Genomic DNA, 19,260 nt, shown 5'->3' with positions numbered 1-19,260 from the left:
ACAGACATAAAGAACAGACTTAGGGTCACAGTGGGGGAGGAAGAGGGTTGGAGAGACTAGTATTAAAACATGTACATCACCATATGTAAAACAGATAGCCAGTGGGAATTTGCTATATGATGCAGGGACCCCAAAGCAGGTGCTCTGTGACAGCCTGGAGGGGTGGGATGGGGAGGAAGGTGGGAGGGAGGTTTAAGAGGGAGAGGACAAATGTACACCTATGGCTGATTCATGCTGCTGTGCGACAGAAACCATCACAATATTGTAAAGTAATAACCCTCCAGTTAAAAACAAAATAAAATGATGAGGAGCAAGGGAATTTAAGTGTTTATCTATCTACCTACTGTAAATATATATAGTATATATGTGTGTGTACAATACATATGCAATATATATGTATGTAGTATATATAAAATAGCATAAGCATATATGTAATATATTATAATGCCATGCATATGGAAATACACCACTTTTATCACCTTATACTGTAATCACTTGTGAATGTCTCTACTTTATTCCCTAAACTCCTTAAGAACAGGACTATGTATTAATCTTCCTTGTATTCCTCAGCGATGGGCATTTGATAGAAGTTTAAATTCATTAAGTACAAGTGAGTTAAATCTAATAGCTTCATGTTTGACAAATTCATAGCAAATAAAATTTGATGCAATAAATTTGTAAGGTATTTCAGAGAAGTACACTAAGTTCTCTGATAAGGAACATTAACTTACTTGGGTTATTTGATTACTCTCTAATTCACTGATGCATTAATTTTCTGAATACAGTAATTACCAAATCAGGAATTACTAATAGAGAAATGAATAAAAATCTACTGCCTCAGGGCATTTAACAATGCCCAAGGGCCCTAACATATTTCTGAAAAATAAACAAAATCTCCAAAAGTTATTTGCTCACTAGCAGAATTAGCCTTGCTAATTGTCACACATGAGATAAATTTTTAAGTGTCTCAATCTTTTAGGAGTTTATAAAAGTGAACACATTATTTCAATTGACACACTCAATATGGAAAATATACGAACAGTGCGGAGTGATTAAATACAAACACATTCATATTGTCCAACCCCAGCATGAACAAATTTAGGAGCAGAATGAAGAAAACATCAGAAAGGCAGGAGAGAGATAAAAGAATCAGTTCTAATCAATCAAGAAAGGGTCCACATCAAGGTTGCCATTTCCAGAGTTCTCTGAATAATAAGAAAGATCATTTCAATCACCCAGTGTGTGGGAAAAATATTTCCAAATCATGACTATTACCAGGGGAAACAAAAATCGATAATGAAACATACATAGGAAGGAGATTTAGAAGAAACAGGACTTTCAAACTGAAGGGAAATGGAATTCGAGTGGCACTGAATCCCCAGCTCCAGGAGCAGGATAAACGAATTTTTTACTCCGTTTGCCTTTCTGAAAAGTCACTGAACAGCTAAGAATGGAAAACCAAAGTAAAACAAGACAAGTTTTCACAATTCTCACATAGATTTAAACAAATGATTTTACATTGAATAAAGGAGATCTTACCCTGTCTTCCTGCTTAATCTCTACCATTTGTAATTCCATCCAAAACCTTCTCCCCACATCCTAGCACACCTTGGTTTTGCACACTTTCCTTGATCATCCCATATGTAGAATTCCAATAATCTATTTTATTGCCCTAAGAACAGGTTCTTAGGATGGATTCCCAAGTAAGTGAGAGACATGCTTTGGTACCTTTCCTAAAATAATGGGTTGATTTTTCACTGGATTTTAAAATAATGACTAAATAATGTCAAGGTTTTATAATTTTTAATTTGTATGAGAACCTCTCATACCAAGAGGAATTCTGGCACCCAAATGCACTACATAATCTATTTTCAATTTTATTTTCAAGAAGTATTAAATGAAGACTTTTGAGAAATCACCTTACCCTGTGAGTTTGACTGCATGTGTCCGAAACTTTCGATATTTTTCTGAGTCTTCATTTGTGCTGGTAATGTGTCTATATATCCCTGTCTTATAATTGAAGAAATCCTCATGAACTTGCATTATAGCTAAAATAAAACCCAACAGGATAAATGACATGATTTTAAATCATTATCTTAAAAAAAAAACTTCAGAAATTCTTACAGAACAGTCAACAAGTAAATTACCAGGGGTAGAATCTTGCAGGAATTTTGCAGTTCAGCTTAATTTTCTTTCCTACTTAATTGATTGAAACATTTTCTAGTTCTCTTATAAAAGTATCTTTTAGCTACTTAGCATATTACTTAAAGTCACATTATACATTTAGAACTCGATCTTTTTTGACAGAAGCACTATTATCAGGAGCTGAATCCTTGAAGGAAACCCACAACACTCACTGGTGATCACTATTTCTCCATTAACCTTGGGCTTCTCTACCAGTCCCTTAAAATTCCAATTAAGCTATCAGTGAAGGGTGAACCTAACAAACAGGGTTTAAACTAATTGTCCTTCCTTCTTAGAAGTAAATACAAAAGTTTCCTTGGTACGTTTGAATAAAAAGTAAACCCTTAGCAAAAGAATACTCTGGCAAGATTGCATCCCTCCAGCTTCGGGGAACTAAGCCAATAGTGTAAAGAGCTTATACTCTTCAGAAAGGAAGAGCTTATATTTTATAAAACTCTTCTTTCTTCCCTCACCTAGATTATTTCTTTTTCTTTTCTGTATTGTGGCTGTATTATTGAAAGGCTTGAGCAATTTACGGTGAATACTTTAAACTTCTCCTCTAGAAGACATGAATTGAAAGCATTTTTATCTGGGCTAGTTACAAATACCTTGACAATTGTGCAACATGCTTGTCTTAGTTTGATGTGAATTTTAGATAAAATGAGAAAGAAAGCCACTAATATTTGACAGATCCTAACATGAAGCTTCTCCTCCAAAGTCAAGTATTACTTTTGATTTCTACTTTTTATTTCATTTTTTGATGTTGCATGCCTTTTCTGATGGTTTCCAAATATTCATAAAAGAGATGAAATCTTTATTTACTTGAACAAACCTTTCTATAGGATTAAGAATTTATATAACTGTACTCTATTCAGCTCTTTGCTTTTGTCCTCTTTCCCGCACCTAAACTTCTTTTTAATTCTACAGATTTTAGAAGAATGCACACAGTACTATTTATTCATCATTCCATCACATTTTACATTCAAAGGCAAAGGGGGAAAAGTTGTACATTAGCACTGGTGACAACATGCAGACAGCCATGTTGCATCTACAGCAAGATGAGGCAACCGCATTTATAACCGTGAAAATATTGCTATCGGCAATCTCTCCCATAGAGCTACTGACTCCATTAGCATTCAAAGTACCATGAATAAAAAGTACTCTTCAACGCAGAAAAATACCCTCCCCAACTAAAGAAACATGAATGAGATGCCATGACAATTAACTTGAAGATGGATTCCTCCTTGAGTTTCTGACACCAGACCTGATGATCTAACTGCATAAGCTACCATAGTGCAATTTTACTTTTGGAAAACCACACAAATTTATTACACTGTACCCACACACGAGGGTAGGATACTGAGCTGTCTTCTGCTCTTGGTTCAGCCTGGCAGGAGGAAAGTTCTCAACAAACCTTGGTTCCATGATGCTGAATAATTTGAACTTCAACTTTATTATTTTCAAATTTTACCTCTTTATTTTTGATTCAGTCTGTAAAATTCATGAATACTTAAGTATCTGACCATTAAATAAACATAAGATATTCTCAATTTTCAATCATTATGCTGCAGATTTCTTTTAACTGATTAAAAGCATGAGAGAGAAACTTTAAACAGTAATATAATGATTTAAAGACTCAAAGAGGTTTACAAAATTTGACCAAAGTCATTTAAGTAGCAAATGTCAAAGCTGGAATTTCAAATTCAACCTTGACTTCAAATGCCTGGCTTCCTTCAAGTTTACCACACAAACTCTAGTTAATGAAGGATTTATTTAAATTACACATTAATTCCCTACTGTTTTTCTAGCCTTCAAAGATTACACAACTGAAAGGAGAAAAAAAAATTCTTTTTATTCATTTCAGGTTTTGTGTATGGCCCCAGGATTTTAAAAACTGAATTCAGGCCCTGTTCAGAATAAGCTTTGGTTTCTCAATAAATGTTAAGCAATGATAAAGATCAATAAAAGTCTTTCCAACACAATTTTAAAATCTGTTGTTCCTATTATCTGTTGAACCAATATTGATTAGGCCGGCATTCAGAAACATAAAAATACATATAACCAATAGTTCCCTGGGTATACATCAAATGTTTTCAATTTAATTTTGGTTTGTTTAACCTAATTATTTTATTTATTTATCAATTCCACTGTATTGATAATATTAATATATTTTTGGACTTTTCAGTATTCACAGCCTGAATTTCTATTTTAGGCCTCACTGGTTTTGTTCTTCCAAGCATTTCAAGGCAATCTTTAATACTGGAAATATACACTGTGAACTTACTTTTATTCATACCATTGGTGCAAAATAAATTCCAATAGATAGCAGAGGAACCGTGTATCAGATATAATATCTTCATATTAAATCAAAGGACATTTTATAAATTAGTATATGATTTCCTTATTGATTTTAGTTTACTATCCATAACACATTTTCAAAATAGATCAAAATGGAAAGCATTTTATAAAACACAAAAATCATCCTGGTTTATTTGATTTCTTTTGAGCTCATAGGAAAAGGGAAGTGTCTACTTTTTTTCTATTGCTAAACCTTTATTTTTTTACAATCCATTATCTAATCCATTTAAACTGAAGTGAGAAGATTTTTAACACTATGTATGAGTCAAATATAACTAAACAATCAAACAAGCTCTCAGTATTTCCTGTTTGAATGTCTTTTGGGTCCATGATCACTTTGTATAGACTAAGCTGACTTTCATCCAATGTGTCAATAACATTTATTCAACAATTCAATTTATGAATGAGTCTGTCTTCTTCAAGAACAAGAGGAGCTAATGAGGCTATTCGGTGAGCATATCTCCTATAATTACATTGGTCTTGCAACCACTGAATCTTTAAGAATTATCTAAAAGCAAAAGATATCTATCATTTATTAAGCTCTTTATATAGGAGTTAAATGCAATGTTGTTTATTAAAGGAATAAATAAGACACAATCATATTTCATCCAAGCTTACCTTGTGCACATGCTAAGGCATTTCAATCAAGTCCGACTCTTTGCGACTCTATAGACTGTAGCCTTCCAGGCTCCTCTGTCCATGGGATTCTCCAGGCAAGAATACTGGAATGGATTGCCATGCCCTCCTCCAGGGGATCTTCCCGACCCAGGGATCAAACCCGTATCTCTTATATCTCCTGATTGACAGGTGAGTGCCACCTGGGAAGCCCAAGCTTACCTTGAACTGGTCCATTTTGCATGATTTCTCTCATGATCTCAGTTTCCTGGAGGGAAAAATATCAGTGAACACCGTTATTGTTGTCAGAGTACACTACACCTATTGTTTGGTCTGTAATGTTAGGGGCTGTACAATCAGCTTAGGAATTATGGAACCCAGTGTGCCTTGACAACTTGCAATTTACTCTTAATCATACTTTGAAATACTTGCATGTGAATCTCCACATTGGTGAATTTGTTAAAGACAAGGCACACGCATGTTTCATTGACTTGTACCACTGGCAATATTTTGGAATGAAGAGAAAATATAATAATTTTTATGATCAAAAAGAAAAAATTAAACAAAACACTTTTATCAGTGGAAAGTAGTGTCATCTCCATTCTTCGGACTACAACAGTGATCCCAGATGATTATTTTGTGAGGTTCCTCAGTTTTAGCATACAAATATTTCTCTGTTTTGATCCACTGTGTAATGCAACTTTTAGGAATGAAGAAGTTCATTCACATATGCACTTTGATTAGAGTACATCCCAGAAACTAGGACAAAAACAAATATTAACCCTGCACCAGTCCTCAAGATATTTCCATTTTGGTGGAGTAGACAGACAATCACATAACTAATTGCTATGTAACATAACTATGAAATACTAAGTAACATAACTAATCATGATATACTAAGCTTGACTATAGAGACAAGCACAAATACCGTGGATGCAAACAAGAACGGGATATTGATTCTGCCTAGAAGTCAAGAAAACTTCTCAGGGAAGATGAAGTTTTGACCTACTTCTTTGACATGGAAGTTGGTGGGATAACCACTGGTGTGAGAGGAATCATCACCCAGCTAAGTGGAAGCAAAGAGGGCCTGGTGCATGCGGGGAGCAGACAGCGGTCAGTTTATGAGGAACATTATGGGCAGGTGGGGAATGGGTAGGTTGGTTGGACATGAGTCCAAAAAGCAGTAGATCAGAACCAAGCCATGAAGGACGTGTACGTCATGGTAAGAATGTTGAACTGTATTCTACAGATAATTGGAAATCGCTGAAGCTTCAAACAGTCTGAAAGTGAGAATGTCTGGGTGACACTGATAAAATGGAGTAAAATTCTCCCAGAATTTTAACATGACAAACTGGAATCCAGGGGAATCTTTTTCCCACCATGACTATTTCCATTTCAAGTATTTTGTGGAGTAAGGCAAAGGTGAATAAAATAAGCTAATACCACCAAAAGGTCAATGAAAAAAGGTTTGCTTTAGCTTTTATCTGTCAACTATGTATATATGTATGTGTGTATAGGCTTTCCTGGTGGCTCAGTCAGCAAAGAATCCACCTGAAATGCAGGAAATGCAGATTCAATCCCTGGGTCAGGGAAATCCCCTAGAGAAAGAAATGGCAGCCCGCTCCAGTATTCTTGCTTGGAGAATCCCATGGAAAGATGAGCCTGGCAGGATCACAGAAGAGTCCATGGGGTTGCAAAGGAGCCAGATTCAACTTAGCAACTAAACCACCATTTACTTTATACACACATATATACGTGTGTGTTATATAATAAACAATTATAAAACTCCATTCCATTCTATACATCTGTGTCTCTTTTGCTGTCTCGCATAGAGGGTTATCATTACCATCTTTCTAAATTCCATATATATGAGTTAGTATACTGTATTGGAATGGACTTTTCGACTCTGTGGGAGAGGGAGAGGGTGGGAAGATTTGGGAGAATGGCATTGAAACATGTATACTATCAGGTAAGAAACGAATCGCCAGTCTATGTTCGATACAGGATACAGGATGCTTGGGGCTGGTGCATGGGGATGATCCAGAGAGATGATATGGGGTGGGAGGTGGGAGGGGCGGTTCAGGATTGGGAACTCATGTACACCCATGGCTGATTCATGGCCATGTAGGCAAAACCAATACAGTATTGTAAAGCAAAATAAAGTAAAAATTAAAATTAAAAAATAAATAAATAAAACTCTCTTCCCAAGGAAATTTTAAAATTTAAGGCAATCATTTGCACAGATAATATTACAAAGATCAAAAATTATACCCAAATTGGAAGTCATTAATAAACATTTGAATAATATCAAAAATTTTATCTGAAAGTATAGTATTATTTTAGAATATACTTGTTTATAAATAGTTTTATTAACAGTAGTATATATTTTTGAGAAAGCTAACCACTAAGAAGTTTTGCAATTTCGACTTACATTGGAAGAGACCCTATATGGAGGAGAACACTGGTAGATCCTATTGGATTTCTCAATGCTGTTGGGACATGGCGTGGTGGCATGCCGTTTTCCCCGTCCATCAGACCTACTTGCCATGGCGCAGCCATTGTTGGTAGCATTTTGGTCCTTGAAAAGTGGATAGCACGCATGGGATACCAGTCTATGAGGAGGAAGCAAAGAAGTAAAGGTAATACTTAGGAAATGCAGTAATGACCTATCTCCGCACGGTTTTACTGATTTACATATTTGTAAATCTTTCTGGCTACTTACATATAAGTTTCAGGACACTGAACATAGTCGTTCAATCATATGAACTCTTTCTCTGCCCCATTCCTATATCTTTGTTATAGTTTTTTTCATGGTAAGGCAGTTTATTTTAAATATAGCAGGGTGTACATGCCAATCCCAAACTCCCAATCTATCCCTCCCTCTAACCCTTGCCCTCTGGTAACCATAATTTTTTTCTCTAAGCCTGTGAGTCTGTTCTGTTTTATAAATAAGCTTATTTGTATCAATTTTTTTAGGTTCTAAAACCTTGTTCAAATCCATTCTAATAAAGACATTTATCTACCAAATAGAATTTTGTGAAGATGAAAAGCAATGATTAATAAAATAACTCCTTAAGTCTTCATTTATAACTATAATATAAAAAGCCAAATAGATAGCCAAAGGAAATTTGCTGTCTGACTCAGAGAACTCGAACTGGAGCTGGGGAGGGAAGAAGGAGGGAGTTTCAAGAGGGACATATGTATACCTATGGCTGATTCATATTGATGTTTGGCAGAAACCAACACAATACTGTGAAGCAATTATCCTTCAATTAAAAACAGATGAGTTAAAAAAGCCAAATTTAATATGAAAAAGAACAGGTTTTATCACATTCAGATGGAGTATTCTGATAAATTATGTTTTAGAATTAAGTATTTTTATATTTTTATGTTATAAATACCTTCTCATAGGACTTCAATTATTATGTGCTTATAATTCATGATCCTTAAAGAGAAATTGTATATACTACTACAGTATTGACGTTAATAAGGTAGAAAGTTATCAGATATATACATTATACAAATGATAAAAGAATTTTGGTTTCTGATTTTGAAACTGAACATAGAAAAATACAAATTATTTGGATCCAAATCTAACACAATTCATTGAGTATGGAAGCAGACGATAAGGAAAATAAAACAGTGAATTTATTTCATGGATAGTTGATGTTCAGCTGGCCATAGAATTATAGTCCTAGGATTGCCTCAAGGAAATTCAACAGTGTGAAAAAAGTGAGAGAATCTGAGTAAGGAGCATGATGAAAGCTAAGCTATTTTTACAAAAGGTACCAGTGGATTACTTGGGGATAATAAGTACTATGGATTGAGGTGTATCACCCTAAATTCATGACTTTAAGCTCTAATCACCAATGCAATGGTTGAGATGGGAACTTGGAAAGATAAGCTTCTTTTTGTGTGCGCTAGTATAACTTTATTTAAACCAGTAGTGAAAATATTCATATTCTTGAAAAATATACTAGGCTGGAAACAAACCATGATTATCAGATCATCCATGAACAAGGTAAGATTATGGACAAATTTTTCAGAAAGAAGAAAGCATATAATTCACATATATATATGAATTAGCACTTTCTTTCCAGAAAATGTTTCCTTATGCTAATTTTTCAAGTCTCCCTACAAAACTTCTGCTCCATATAAGTTTAGTTATTCTGTATCCATTCACTTTTCTCTACTTTTCAAACATTTGTGTGCTTTACTTTTCAACCTAGATTTATCTTTCTGTATACAGATTATCTATATTATCTCTATATACAGATATATAGTTATAGCAGTATAGACAGATAATTAGCTTTAAATTAAGTCATGAGGGTGGGACCCTCATGCTGAGATTAGTACCCTGATAAGAGGAACAGAGATGTCTCCCTCTGCGAGTGGGGACTCAGTAAGAAGGCAAGCCAAGAGGAGGGGTCTCACCAGAAAGTGATTTGACTTTGAGCACCTTGATCGTGAACTTAGCTTCCAGAAATGAAAACTCTGTGGTTTAGGCCAGAGTTTATGGTGTTTTGGTACGTTAACCTGAGCAGACTAATACAAGGAGATTTAATTGGCTTTCAATGTTGTTATATTTTTAAGCTCCTAAAGGGCTTTAACTTTTATTCTAGTAAAATAATCCAAACAGAAGCTGACTGAGCACTATTAAATCAGGAAGGTATTAGCCAAAGTTGCCCATTCTAATCACCATCTTATTAGCAAAGCATTAGATACAAATTTTAAAGAACTTTATAAATACATAACACCCAGTCTCTTATAGCACACCCAGAGCACTCAGTGGATGAGGAAAGAACACGTGGGCAGCACATACATCAACTATTAGTTATCAGCTGCTATTTCCTTTGCCAAATAACTCAGCTTTTAAGTAGATCTTATAGTAAACACAGGGTGCTGCATGGATATCAGACTACATGAGAGTAAAGAAATGCAACCTGCATCATCTCATCAGATGGAATTAATGGTGACAATGATGTTGATGAGTTGAGGCAACTATACAGCATATCTTTATATCATCTCTCGGGGTCTTAGGCTAATTTTCCCCTGGCATCATCTATTAATCTGCCTGGGGAACTCAGAGTCTCAAGATAAGTTCAACTCTACCCCCACTGTGGGACTCTACAACCATTTGGCTCAGAACCACAAGAAGACAATGCTTACTTGTCTCTATTAATTTAGCTAGAAAAGTATACATTTTTTCAAACAGTTGTTTCTGATGGCTTATAACTTCAGTAGATACCAAACAGAGAATATATTTAAATGAAATTCCTGTGTTTATATAGATGTAGCATATATATTTGTAGAGTTTGGAGAAAATGCAAAATGTTTTTTCCCCTTATTCTAACCCAAGCAGCACTCTTAAGAATCCTAGAGATGCATGTTGGGGAGCTATTTACCCACGTTTTCTCAGGTACCACCAAGCCCTATCAACACTTCCGCTGTTGCATCCATGGCGCTTCTTGGCACAGCAAGAGATCAAATTCTGAGGGGATAGGTTGGCGGTGTATCGACCTTGGGACTGAATTGCTATGCGGTCAGCTGCCACACCTGCTTCAAAGAGAATATTAATTAATATTCAAATGACATATAATATTGCCAAAATTTGCATAGCCCTTTTTGTCTGAATCATTAAACTAGTCTCTGAAACTTAATGGAACTTAAAGGCCAAATGTGATGCATATTCCAACACTCTCAACCATGTCATAATTTCAGTCATACTTTATGTCCGGTTTTGGCATTGCAGCATTATGTTACCATCTTCAAAGTCTGTTCTAGTTCCTTGTTCTTTTCATGTTCTATATACTTCTGAAGTCTTCATTAAGTAACCTGTCAAGTGAAACACCTTACAAGCAAGAGTCATATCTTGCTTACATTTATATCACCTGTATTTAAAATGTGTGTGTATAAATATATATAATGAATATATATATATTCATTATATAATAAATGTAACTAACCTGAGGCAATCAGAAAAGCTAATCACAGAAATATTCATTGAAAATTTATCCATGTTAATCTGATATAGTGGAGTAAATTAAATTTTGCTTTTAAAATTAATTGAGACAAGCATGAATCTACATTATAAACTATCACTAATTAATACTTATGTATGGAATCTAGAAAGATAGTACAGATGAACCTACTTGCAGGGCAGGAACAGAGATGCAGACATAGAAAACAGACTTGTAGATACAGTCAGGGGGAATCAAAGAGTGGGACAAATTGAGTAGGATTAACCTATGTACACTACCATGAGTAAACTAGATCACTGTGGAAAGATGCTGTATAACACAGAGAGCTCAGCTCCTTGCTCTGTGATGACCTAGAGGGCTGGGATGTGGGGATGGCTCAAGAGGGAGGCGATACATGTATCGCTGATTCATTCACATGTAGCTGATTCATTCTACGGTACAACAGAAACCAACAAAACGATGTAAAGCAACTAAACTCTGATTTTTAAAGTTATCAAAAAGCTACATAGCACACTTTTGTGCTTATAATTTTCTTGAAGATCATGTTCCTAATCTCAGTAGATGTAGAATTCACCTTGTTTTATGTATATGCCTTCCCTTTGTGACTGGAACATTCTCTTTGTTTGAATAATTCCCTAGCACGGCTGTTGTTGATGTGTGTTGCTTTCCCCAGCACACATTTGTTCACCACCTGCCAGGTGGCAGGCACAAGACTAAGCAGTAGAAAGTGCAACAAAGAACAAAATCAAGTCATCATCCTGACCTCAGAATGATAGACTGGGGAAACGAATCAACCAGTAGCAGAAAACCCTATGTGTGAGCATTTTGATCATGCAACCATGATAATGTGTGTGGAGATCACAAGAAAATCGGAGTCAGTGACATTTTGGTACAGACTTTTGTTGTTGTTGGAGACCTGATATAGTCTTCTTCTTAATCTGTGACTCACTTTTGATTAAAGGAAGCACATTCATAACCTTTCTTCTACCTATCCACTTTTCTCAGAAGTTATAGTTTTTACTCATCAAAATTATCTGTGTACTGGAACCCCTCACAGTGCTAGTTTAGAATTATTAAACTAGCACTGAAATAAATTCTTTAAAAATAATTCCTTTATATATGTATTTCTGTATACATATTTATAAAATGTAATTACAGCACATGTACAATTCTGTAGTCTAATTGCTGGCATATTTTAGATGCTCAGAGTGTGTTGGATCTATAACCTCCTACTTGCTTCTCAATTCCCATGTATTTTGTGCTAGCATATATTTCATAGGAGCAAAAATCATTATACCTCCATCTCTCTCAGTCTCAAGAAAATAATTCCCTGTTTCATAAAAGAAAATAGAAATTCCTGATGCTTTGACTTTCAGTACAAGGGCTCAGAATCAAGTATTCCCGTAACCACTCTCTGGTTCATAAAAGCCTTTCACAAACAATACTGAAGGAGTCAGAAACCTGCCTCTGGGCTCACTTCTGGGACTTCTTGCCTTTCACTTAGGGCAGGTCACTTCTTTTGTTTGTACCTCTTTTATAAAAGCAAAGGCTTGAAAATGGGGACTTCTTCCTTCCCTTCCAGCCCCATGAATCTGTAGATTCCAACCAAAGGATAAGAGCTTTAAATTCTACTGATATTCAACATGTTGCTCTTATTACAGGCATTCCTGAATCTCAGTGAAGGTTTAATCCAAATTCTCTTGAAATACTTAGAAAAGGTCAGAAGATTTAAGAATGACTCAGTTCAACAAATTGTTTTCTGCTCTTTATATGAAAACTTTCACCGAGCTTTACCTCTGAGACTCACACTGCTATTTTTCCTGCTTAATTTATTCCTCTCCAAGTTTGCTCTGCAGCAGGCATCACCCCTACCATTCGGAACTCCTTCGCCTCTTAGCTTCTAACATTTTGCTTAAATTTTATTTAGCTATATAACTATATTTTTATATGTGTGTATTTTTTAATTGTCTTCTTTATCCCATTTTATACTTTTTACCTTCTTTGAAAGACAGCTTTTCTCATTGCAACTACTGCTATATTGACTATGCAGGATACAAAATTGACATCCGTTAGGCAGAGGACAGATGGACTTAGCCTTGTGCTGAGGCCGTCTATGGGACTGTAATCAATGGACTCCAAAAAAACAGAGCCCAGATCAGCTTAGCAAGTTACTCTCAGTATTTCACAGCAAATATCTTTCCTAAGACATCTTCAGAAATGCTGGTCTAGCTTAAAGTAAAATTATTACATATCCCTTAGGAGGTGTAATACATTAACCATATAAACATAAAATGGTAAACGATGTATCTGATTAAATCTGTCCCCATCCATTTGAAACTAGGCTGAAAGAGATTCCCACGCCAGAGAATGTTTACCCCGAGGGAATAAGCATTACCATAGAAGTAACAGATGGAGATGCTCCAGGGTGAGCTCAACCAAATGCATCTTTTCTAGAACAAACTGGCTTATTCTATGAAGTGATGGTATTTAGAGAAAGTATCAGCACTCCTCTGTCCTAGGAAGTGCCACCCTTCAGAGCCTATGAAGTTATTTCATGATGCATTCGGTACTTAGTCTGTTTTTGAGGACTCTTGGAATTATTTCTAAGCATAGAGCACAGTTTCATGAAACTGAGCTTTGAGAGTAGACAATGTTGTGTGAGGTCTAATTGTTGTAATACAATCAACACATTTTGAGGATACTTTGGAGGCCAAATCTTGGAATTAACCTGAGTACTGATGTCCTGGCTCGTGAAACTGTATGAAGTTGCTGTAATAGAGGTATGTCATCCCTCACACTGCTTTTAATGAACTTTTTTTAAGTCTTTACTGAATTTTTTTACAATATTGCTTCTGTTTTACGTTTTGGTATTTTGGCCAAAAGACATGTTGGATCTTAGCTCTCCCACTAAGGATCAAACCCACACCCTCTGCACTGGAAGGCAAAGTCTTAACCACTGAGCCACCAGGAAAGTCCCTCCTTACACTTTTGAAGTAATTTGGAAACTACTCTTGTTAGAAGATCAGTTGTATCACTGTAGAGTCAGAATCTACAAAACTGATTTTATCTAAAATGAGATAAAGCCCATTTAATCCATTATCACTTAGTTCTGAAGTCTCTACATCAAATATATTAATTTCATAATTAAATATATTTCTGCAAATCTAATCAAGAGAAAATAATATAAGAATTATTTGTCTGTATAACATACATATTAGGATTGCAGATAGTACTATGGGTAAAGAGGAATCTTATACTCTTCTTATGATCTGCCCCTAACTCTCAAAGAACAAACAAATTTTGGCAACTTTCCTCTGTTGCTCTTTTGATCTACTCTCTATTTAAAATTAGTCTGTGATGATAAAGACCAATTTCAGAGTAAAAATGGATTTTTATTTAATCTTCAGTCTGCTTTCTCTGGTCAAAGTAAGATTTTATTTTATTGATCAAGTGATAGTATTTAAATGTTCTAAATTAAAAACCCTTTTAATTACTATCCCAGGGTGTAGAGTGAAAGGGAGAATTTGTAAGGAAGTAATTAAAATGACTTTATTACTTGCAGTGGAAAAAGCCCAGGATGCAGCACAGTTTTTTTGGTCCAAAGGGCCATGGGTCCATCCAGGCCATTTGTAAGATGCAATAAAGAATTCTGGAAGATCAGTCGTTTCAGCTAAAGAAGCCTAAAGAAGAAAAAGAAGCAAATGTGTCAGAGTTTTTCCAATTTATCCCAATAACCATTATAAGAAATCCCCATGCCCTGTTATAAAGTTTTTTTACTTTGTACATTCAACTGTTCTGAATGACATTTCTTAAATGTCTTATCTATGTAACATATCTATTTCACTCTATGTTTAAAAATAGCAATTCAATGTGGGGAATCATAACATAGCACAAAATTGAAAGAATACATGGAATGTGTTTTCTCAGTTACTATATAATGCAATAATTTTGGCCACTGTTTTTATTGCTATTTGCTGCTATTTAGGTGATGGGATAAAAGTGTCAAATTCTCAAGTAGATTGTGGAAGAGCAGTGCCATAGAAATCCTAGAAATCTGGGTGGTTTTTGATTCTTATGTCATCAGATTGGCCACACTGCAGAATCTTGGAGTTGGAGCAGAGTAAATTTGCTTCTCTGAGTAAATCGTTTCAGAGATATAGACACATTCTCAAAGTCTTTCTACCTGGGACAGAAATACACCTACCTTATCCATTTCTCATACCTTCATTATTGGTTAATCAGTGTGCTTTTAGGAATTTATAATATTAAGCTGTCCCATGTTCCAGAAAAAGCTAGATTATCATTGTTGTTGCAATTTATCACTTTAGAATTCTAATTTAATAATGGAGCTGGGCTATTTCCCTTCTGCTCTGTGGAAGTAATAAAGGTATAAGACATTTTTGCAGGGTTGAGCTATTCGGAATTTGACATCCACTTTCCAAAGTTCGGAGAAGGCAATGGCACCCCACTCCAGTACTCTTGCCTGGAAAATCCCATGGATGGAGGAGCCTGGTGGGCTGCAGTCCGTGGGGTCGCTAAGAGTCGGACAGGACTGAGCAAATTCACTTTCACTTTTCACTTGCACGCATTGGAGAAGGAAATGGCAACCCACTCCAGTGTTCTTGCCTGGAGAATCCCAGGGATGGGGGAGCCTTGTGGGCTGCCATCTATGGGGTCGCACAGAGTCGGACACTACTGAAGTGACTTAGCAGCAGCAGCAGCAGCAGTTCCAAAGTTGGCCAGAGAACTTTGTACATGGGAGGTATGCAGTGAATATCTGATAATAATGAGGAAATACACATCTATCTGATAGATTGCACAACTTTAAGAAAATCATTTCCTCCCCACAGGCACATTGTTATAATAATAGCATTTATTTATTTTTTATGATTTACTGTTTATAAATAAAAGTATATGAATGTATAATCCTCCATCAGAAAAGGTGATAGAGAAACAACAGGCAAAATACCATATTTTTTGAAAACATATTTACAGTATTTATCACTAAGTCAGATCAATTCATGAAGCTCACCTGTCAGATCTTACAAGACTTTTTACCAATTATTTAATATTGCTTTTCTTTAAAATAAGCCCATAGGACTTGAGACCCAAGAAGCGCGTATTACCTTGAAATTTTATTTACTTAATGATACCAGACAATGTGATATAATAAACACAGGGCAAATTTTACATCTCATTACTCCATGATTATTGCATTCCTCTATAAAGTAAGAATGTTTTCAAGAGCTAATAAAGAAAAGTAAACACCACAGAATAACAGCTTTTAGGAGTTGGTAATGAAGTCTGACTTCATTAAATGATTTTTTTCCCTTGGTCAAAGGATAACTTAACAAAGCAAAAAAGTCAAGAGGATCAGCTGACAGAGACAGAAATTCCAAAATGACAGTGACCTAAAGAGGCAAAATTTTAATTTTAAAAAATTTTACACTATTACAGATGGCATTTTACTTTCATTGTAATGTTGAAAAATTTCAGCCACATTCTGTTTCCAGATTAAGATTAGACAAACTTGAACAGTCTCCCACCTTAATATTTCAATTTTGATTAAAGATTAAATATCCTGTGAATAAATGTAAGAATTAAAAGCATTGGTGAATGCTGGAGAATATTTTACAATAATTGTTGCATTTAATAGAATCAAAATCTCTAAAAGTAAAGGAAACCCAGTCACAAAGCAGACTGAGAACTAACTAATCAAATTCTGGACATTTTGGACAGTGTTACTAAGAGCCAATGTCTGCACAGTATCCACTTGGTGAATCACCCCTTCATCCCCTAGTTGCACTTACTCCCACTTAAATGTGGATAATGAGTGACCCAAGAAGTCAACAGAAAATATTATTCTCTTCTGACCAAGTTCAGGGGCCATGCATACCATGAAATTTCTTCTAAGCTTCTTAATATTGGAGGAGAAAGGGCTAACTTCCAGGTGCTAATGGGAAAATGAATTTTTCATCTTCGATAATATTTGCCTTCATGCCTGAAATCTGAAAGAGTTTTGTTTTGTTACTTGGCCAGTTTTGGTTTTTATACGGAACTAGTTTCTTGTAAATATCATTAATCAGTGCCCACACTATGGCAGATGGTGCTAGCTCCTCAGGGCTCCTGCTTTGAGTAGGCTTTCCTTCCATTTATAAGGTTTAGTGATAGCAATTTTAGTCCAGTACCTGCAGGCTCAGAAAAATGACTATATTTCTTGGTCTCCCCTGGCTCCCAGGTGTGACCACGTTACTAAATTCTGTCCAATGGAATTTTACCCCTTTTTATTTATCCTTTTATCTTTTTTTTTTTGCTTGAACCCAGGACATTGTCAAATGTAAGAAGCATCCCAGCTTCAGAGGTGTGATAATAAAGAAAATGTCCCTCGGAAATTGATGAGCTGCTCGCTGCTCTCTCTTAAGATGACTTTCTCAGAACACTAGTTCTGAGAAATTGTGATAGATAATTACAAGAGGAGCAGCGGATTCATCAAACAGTTCTAAGAAACACCAGCTTTAAAAATTAAATAAATAGTCTTTTTTGTCCTCACTGCAATATTTTTTATAAACTACCTAAGTGCTGAGAGGCTGGAAGAAATAAAAATAATATTTGTGATTCTCAATATGCGTGACCCAATGTAACGTATTCTACTCTATTTCATTTGATTTATCATTTTTGCTGAAGTAGATCAGAGGACTAGTGTTTCATGGAACTCACTTTGGGAAGAATCATCATATAGATTAGATAGTTTCTAACCTGGGGAGTCCATGTAGCCCAGAAGGACCCTAAAAAATCATCTGGAAACAGACCACCACCCGTGAAGTGAAGTGAAAGGCACTCAGTCATGTGTGACTCTTGTGACCCCATAGACTGTAGCCCACCAGGCTCCTCTGTCCATGGGATTCTCCAGGCAAGAATACTGGAATGGGTTGCCATTTCCTTCTCCATGTCTTTAGAAACTTAGTTAAAGAATGAGTTTAATTAAAGGAATGAGAAAATGCAAAAAGAAAGGAAAACAGTGAAGCAAGACAAAATAATAATACTTTAGCCATTAAACAAAGTCCAAGGCCTCCTTTAGTTATTTCTCAAGGACTCTAGATAAATATTCAGGTCACGTTTTGAGCTGTTTCAAGCTGTTTTGCAGACACTGAAACCCCCACCAGGTGGGAGAAGTTAACTATATGCTGCCGCAAGGACTTAGATCCCAGAGCGCTTCCAACCAGAAGGTTAATGATGTGGACTCCCACTTGCCTCACCACCAACCGGTCAGAAGAACGTCCACAAGTTCACGATGCCCTCTTCGACCTGTTGCTGTAAAACTTACTACCCTCTCTAGGTCAGAAACACAGTCTTGAGGGCGCTAGCCCGCTGTGCCCTCTTGCCTGGCAAAGCAATAAAGTTATTCTTTTCTGTCTCACACAAAACTCTCTCTCTGAGTTTCTATTCAGCACCAGTGAACAGAGGCCATATTTCGGCAACAGCCAAAGAGCAGGTATCTATTATATAAGCACACCTCAGGAATCACCTCAGGAATCACCTCAGGAATCTACTTTTTAACAGCCCCCAATTTTTGTTCCCAGAAAAGGGAAAAAGTAAATTTTCACATTTCTCTCTCAAAGATATGTCCTGTGGTGATCAGTTCAGCCCCATGATGTTGATTCAATCACATCACAGTGTTATGCATCAGGCTTCGACTAGTAAAGAAAATAAACTAAAAACTCAGGAGCAGACTGATAACACATTCATTCTGCCACAAGTTCAGCTGAATAAGGAGTGAGGACAGTGTGTATTTCCTAAAGTTTGCTGAAGGGTTTGCGATTCTGTTTTGAGGAGAGAGAGAAAGAAAAGAGAGAGCCTAGAGGAAACATAAGGAAATACTTGATGCTCTTCGAATTTCAAAACGCTTGTTTCAGAGACATCCAGTTCTGCCCCTGGTTCTTCACCCACAGAGTGGAGGAGATGCTGGGATGAACTGAGGGAAGTGTGCACTTAAAGTCCACCATGACATCTGCCTGTCATGTTCTTCTGCCACATCATTTACACCTACTATATGCCATGACATACCTAAACAGCCTATTAAAAAGCAGAGACATCACTTTGCTGCCAAAGGGCTGTATAGTCA

General features: G+C 36.0%; 1 protein-coding gene across 3 annotated transcripts in view; it reads right to left on the bottom strand.

Annotated features, from left to right (window-relative positions):
* TINAG (tubulointerstitial nephritis antigen) overlaps positions 1-19,260 on the bottom strand; it is a 112,680-nt gene that overhangs the window by 61,259 nt on the left and 32,161 nt on the right. For 2 of the 3 annotated variants that reach the window (XM_018039279.1, XM_018039280.1), the window contains exons 5-9: positions 14,695-14,818; positions 10,563-10,716; positions 7,589-7,769; positions 5,380-5,425; positions 1,925-2,048 (exon numbers count right to left, since the gene is read on the bottom strand). In XM_018039279.1, coding sequence (XP_017894768.1) covers positions 1,925-2,048; positions 5,380-5,425; positions 7,589-7,769; positions 10,563-10,716; positions 14,695-14,818 — 629 coding nt within the window. The remainder of the gene's footprint in view (positions 1-1,924; positions 2,049-5,379; positions 5,426-7,588; positions 7,770-10,562; positions 10,717-14,694; positions 14,819-19,260) is intronic. The other variant, XM_005696193.3, reaches the window with a different exon arrangement.

Source organism: Capra hircus, chromosome 23 (assembly GCF_001704415.2).
Source record: "Capra hircus breed San Clemente chromosome 23, ASM170441v1, whole genome shotgun sequence".
Classification (NCBI taxonomy): domain Eukaryota; kingdom Metazoa; phylum Chordata; class Mammalia; order Artiodactyla; family Bovidae; genus Capra; species Capra hircus.
Note: the sequence above shows the minus strand (reverse complement) of the source record. Positions and strands in the feature narration are given on the sequence as shown.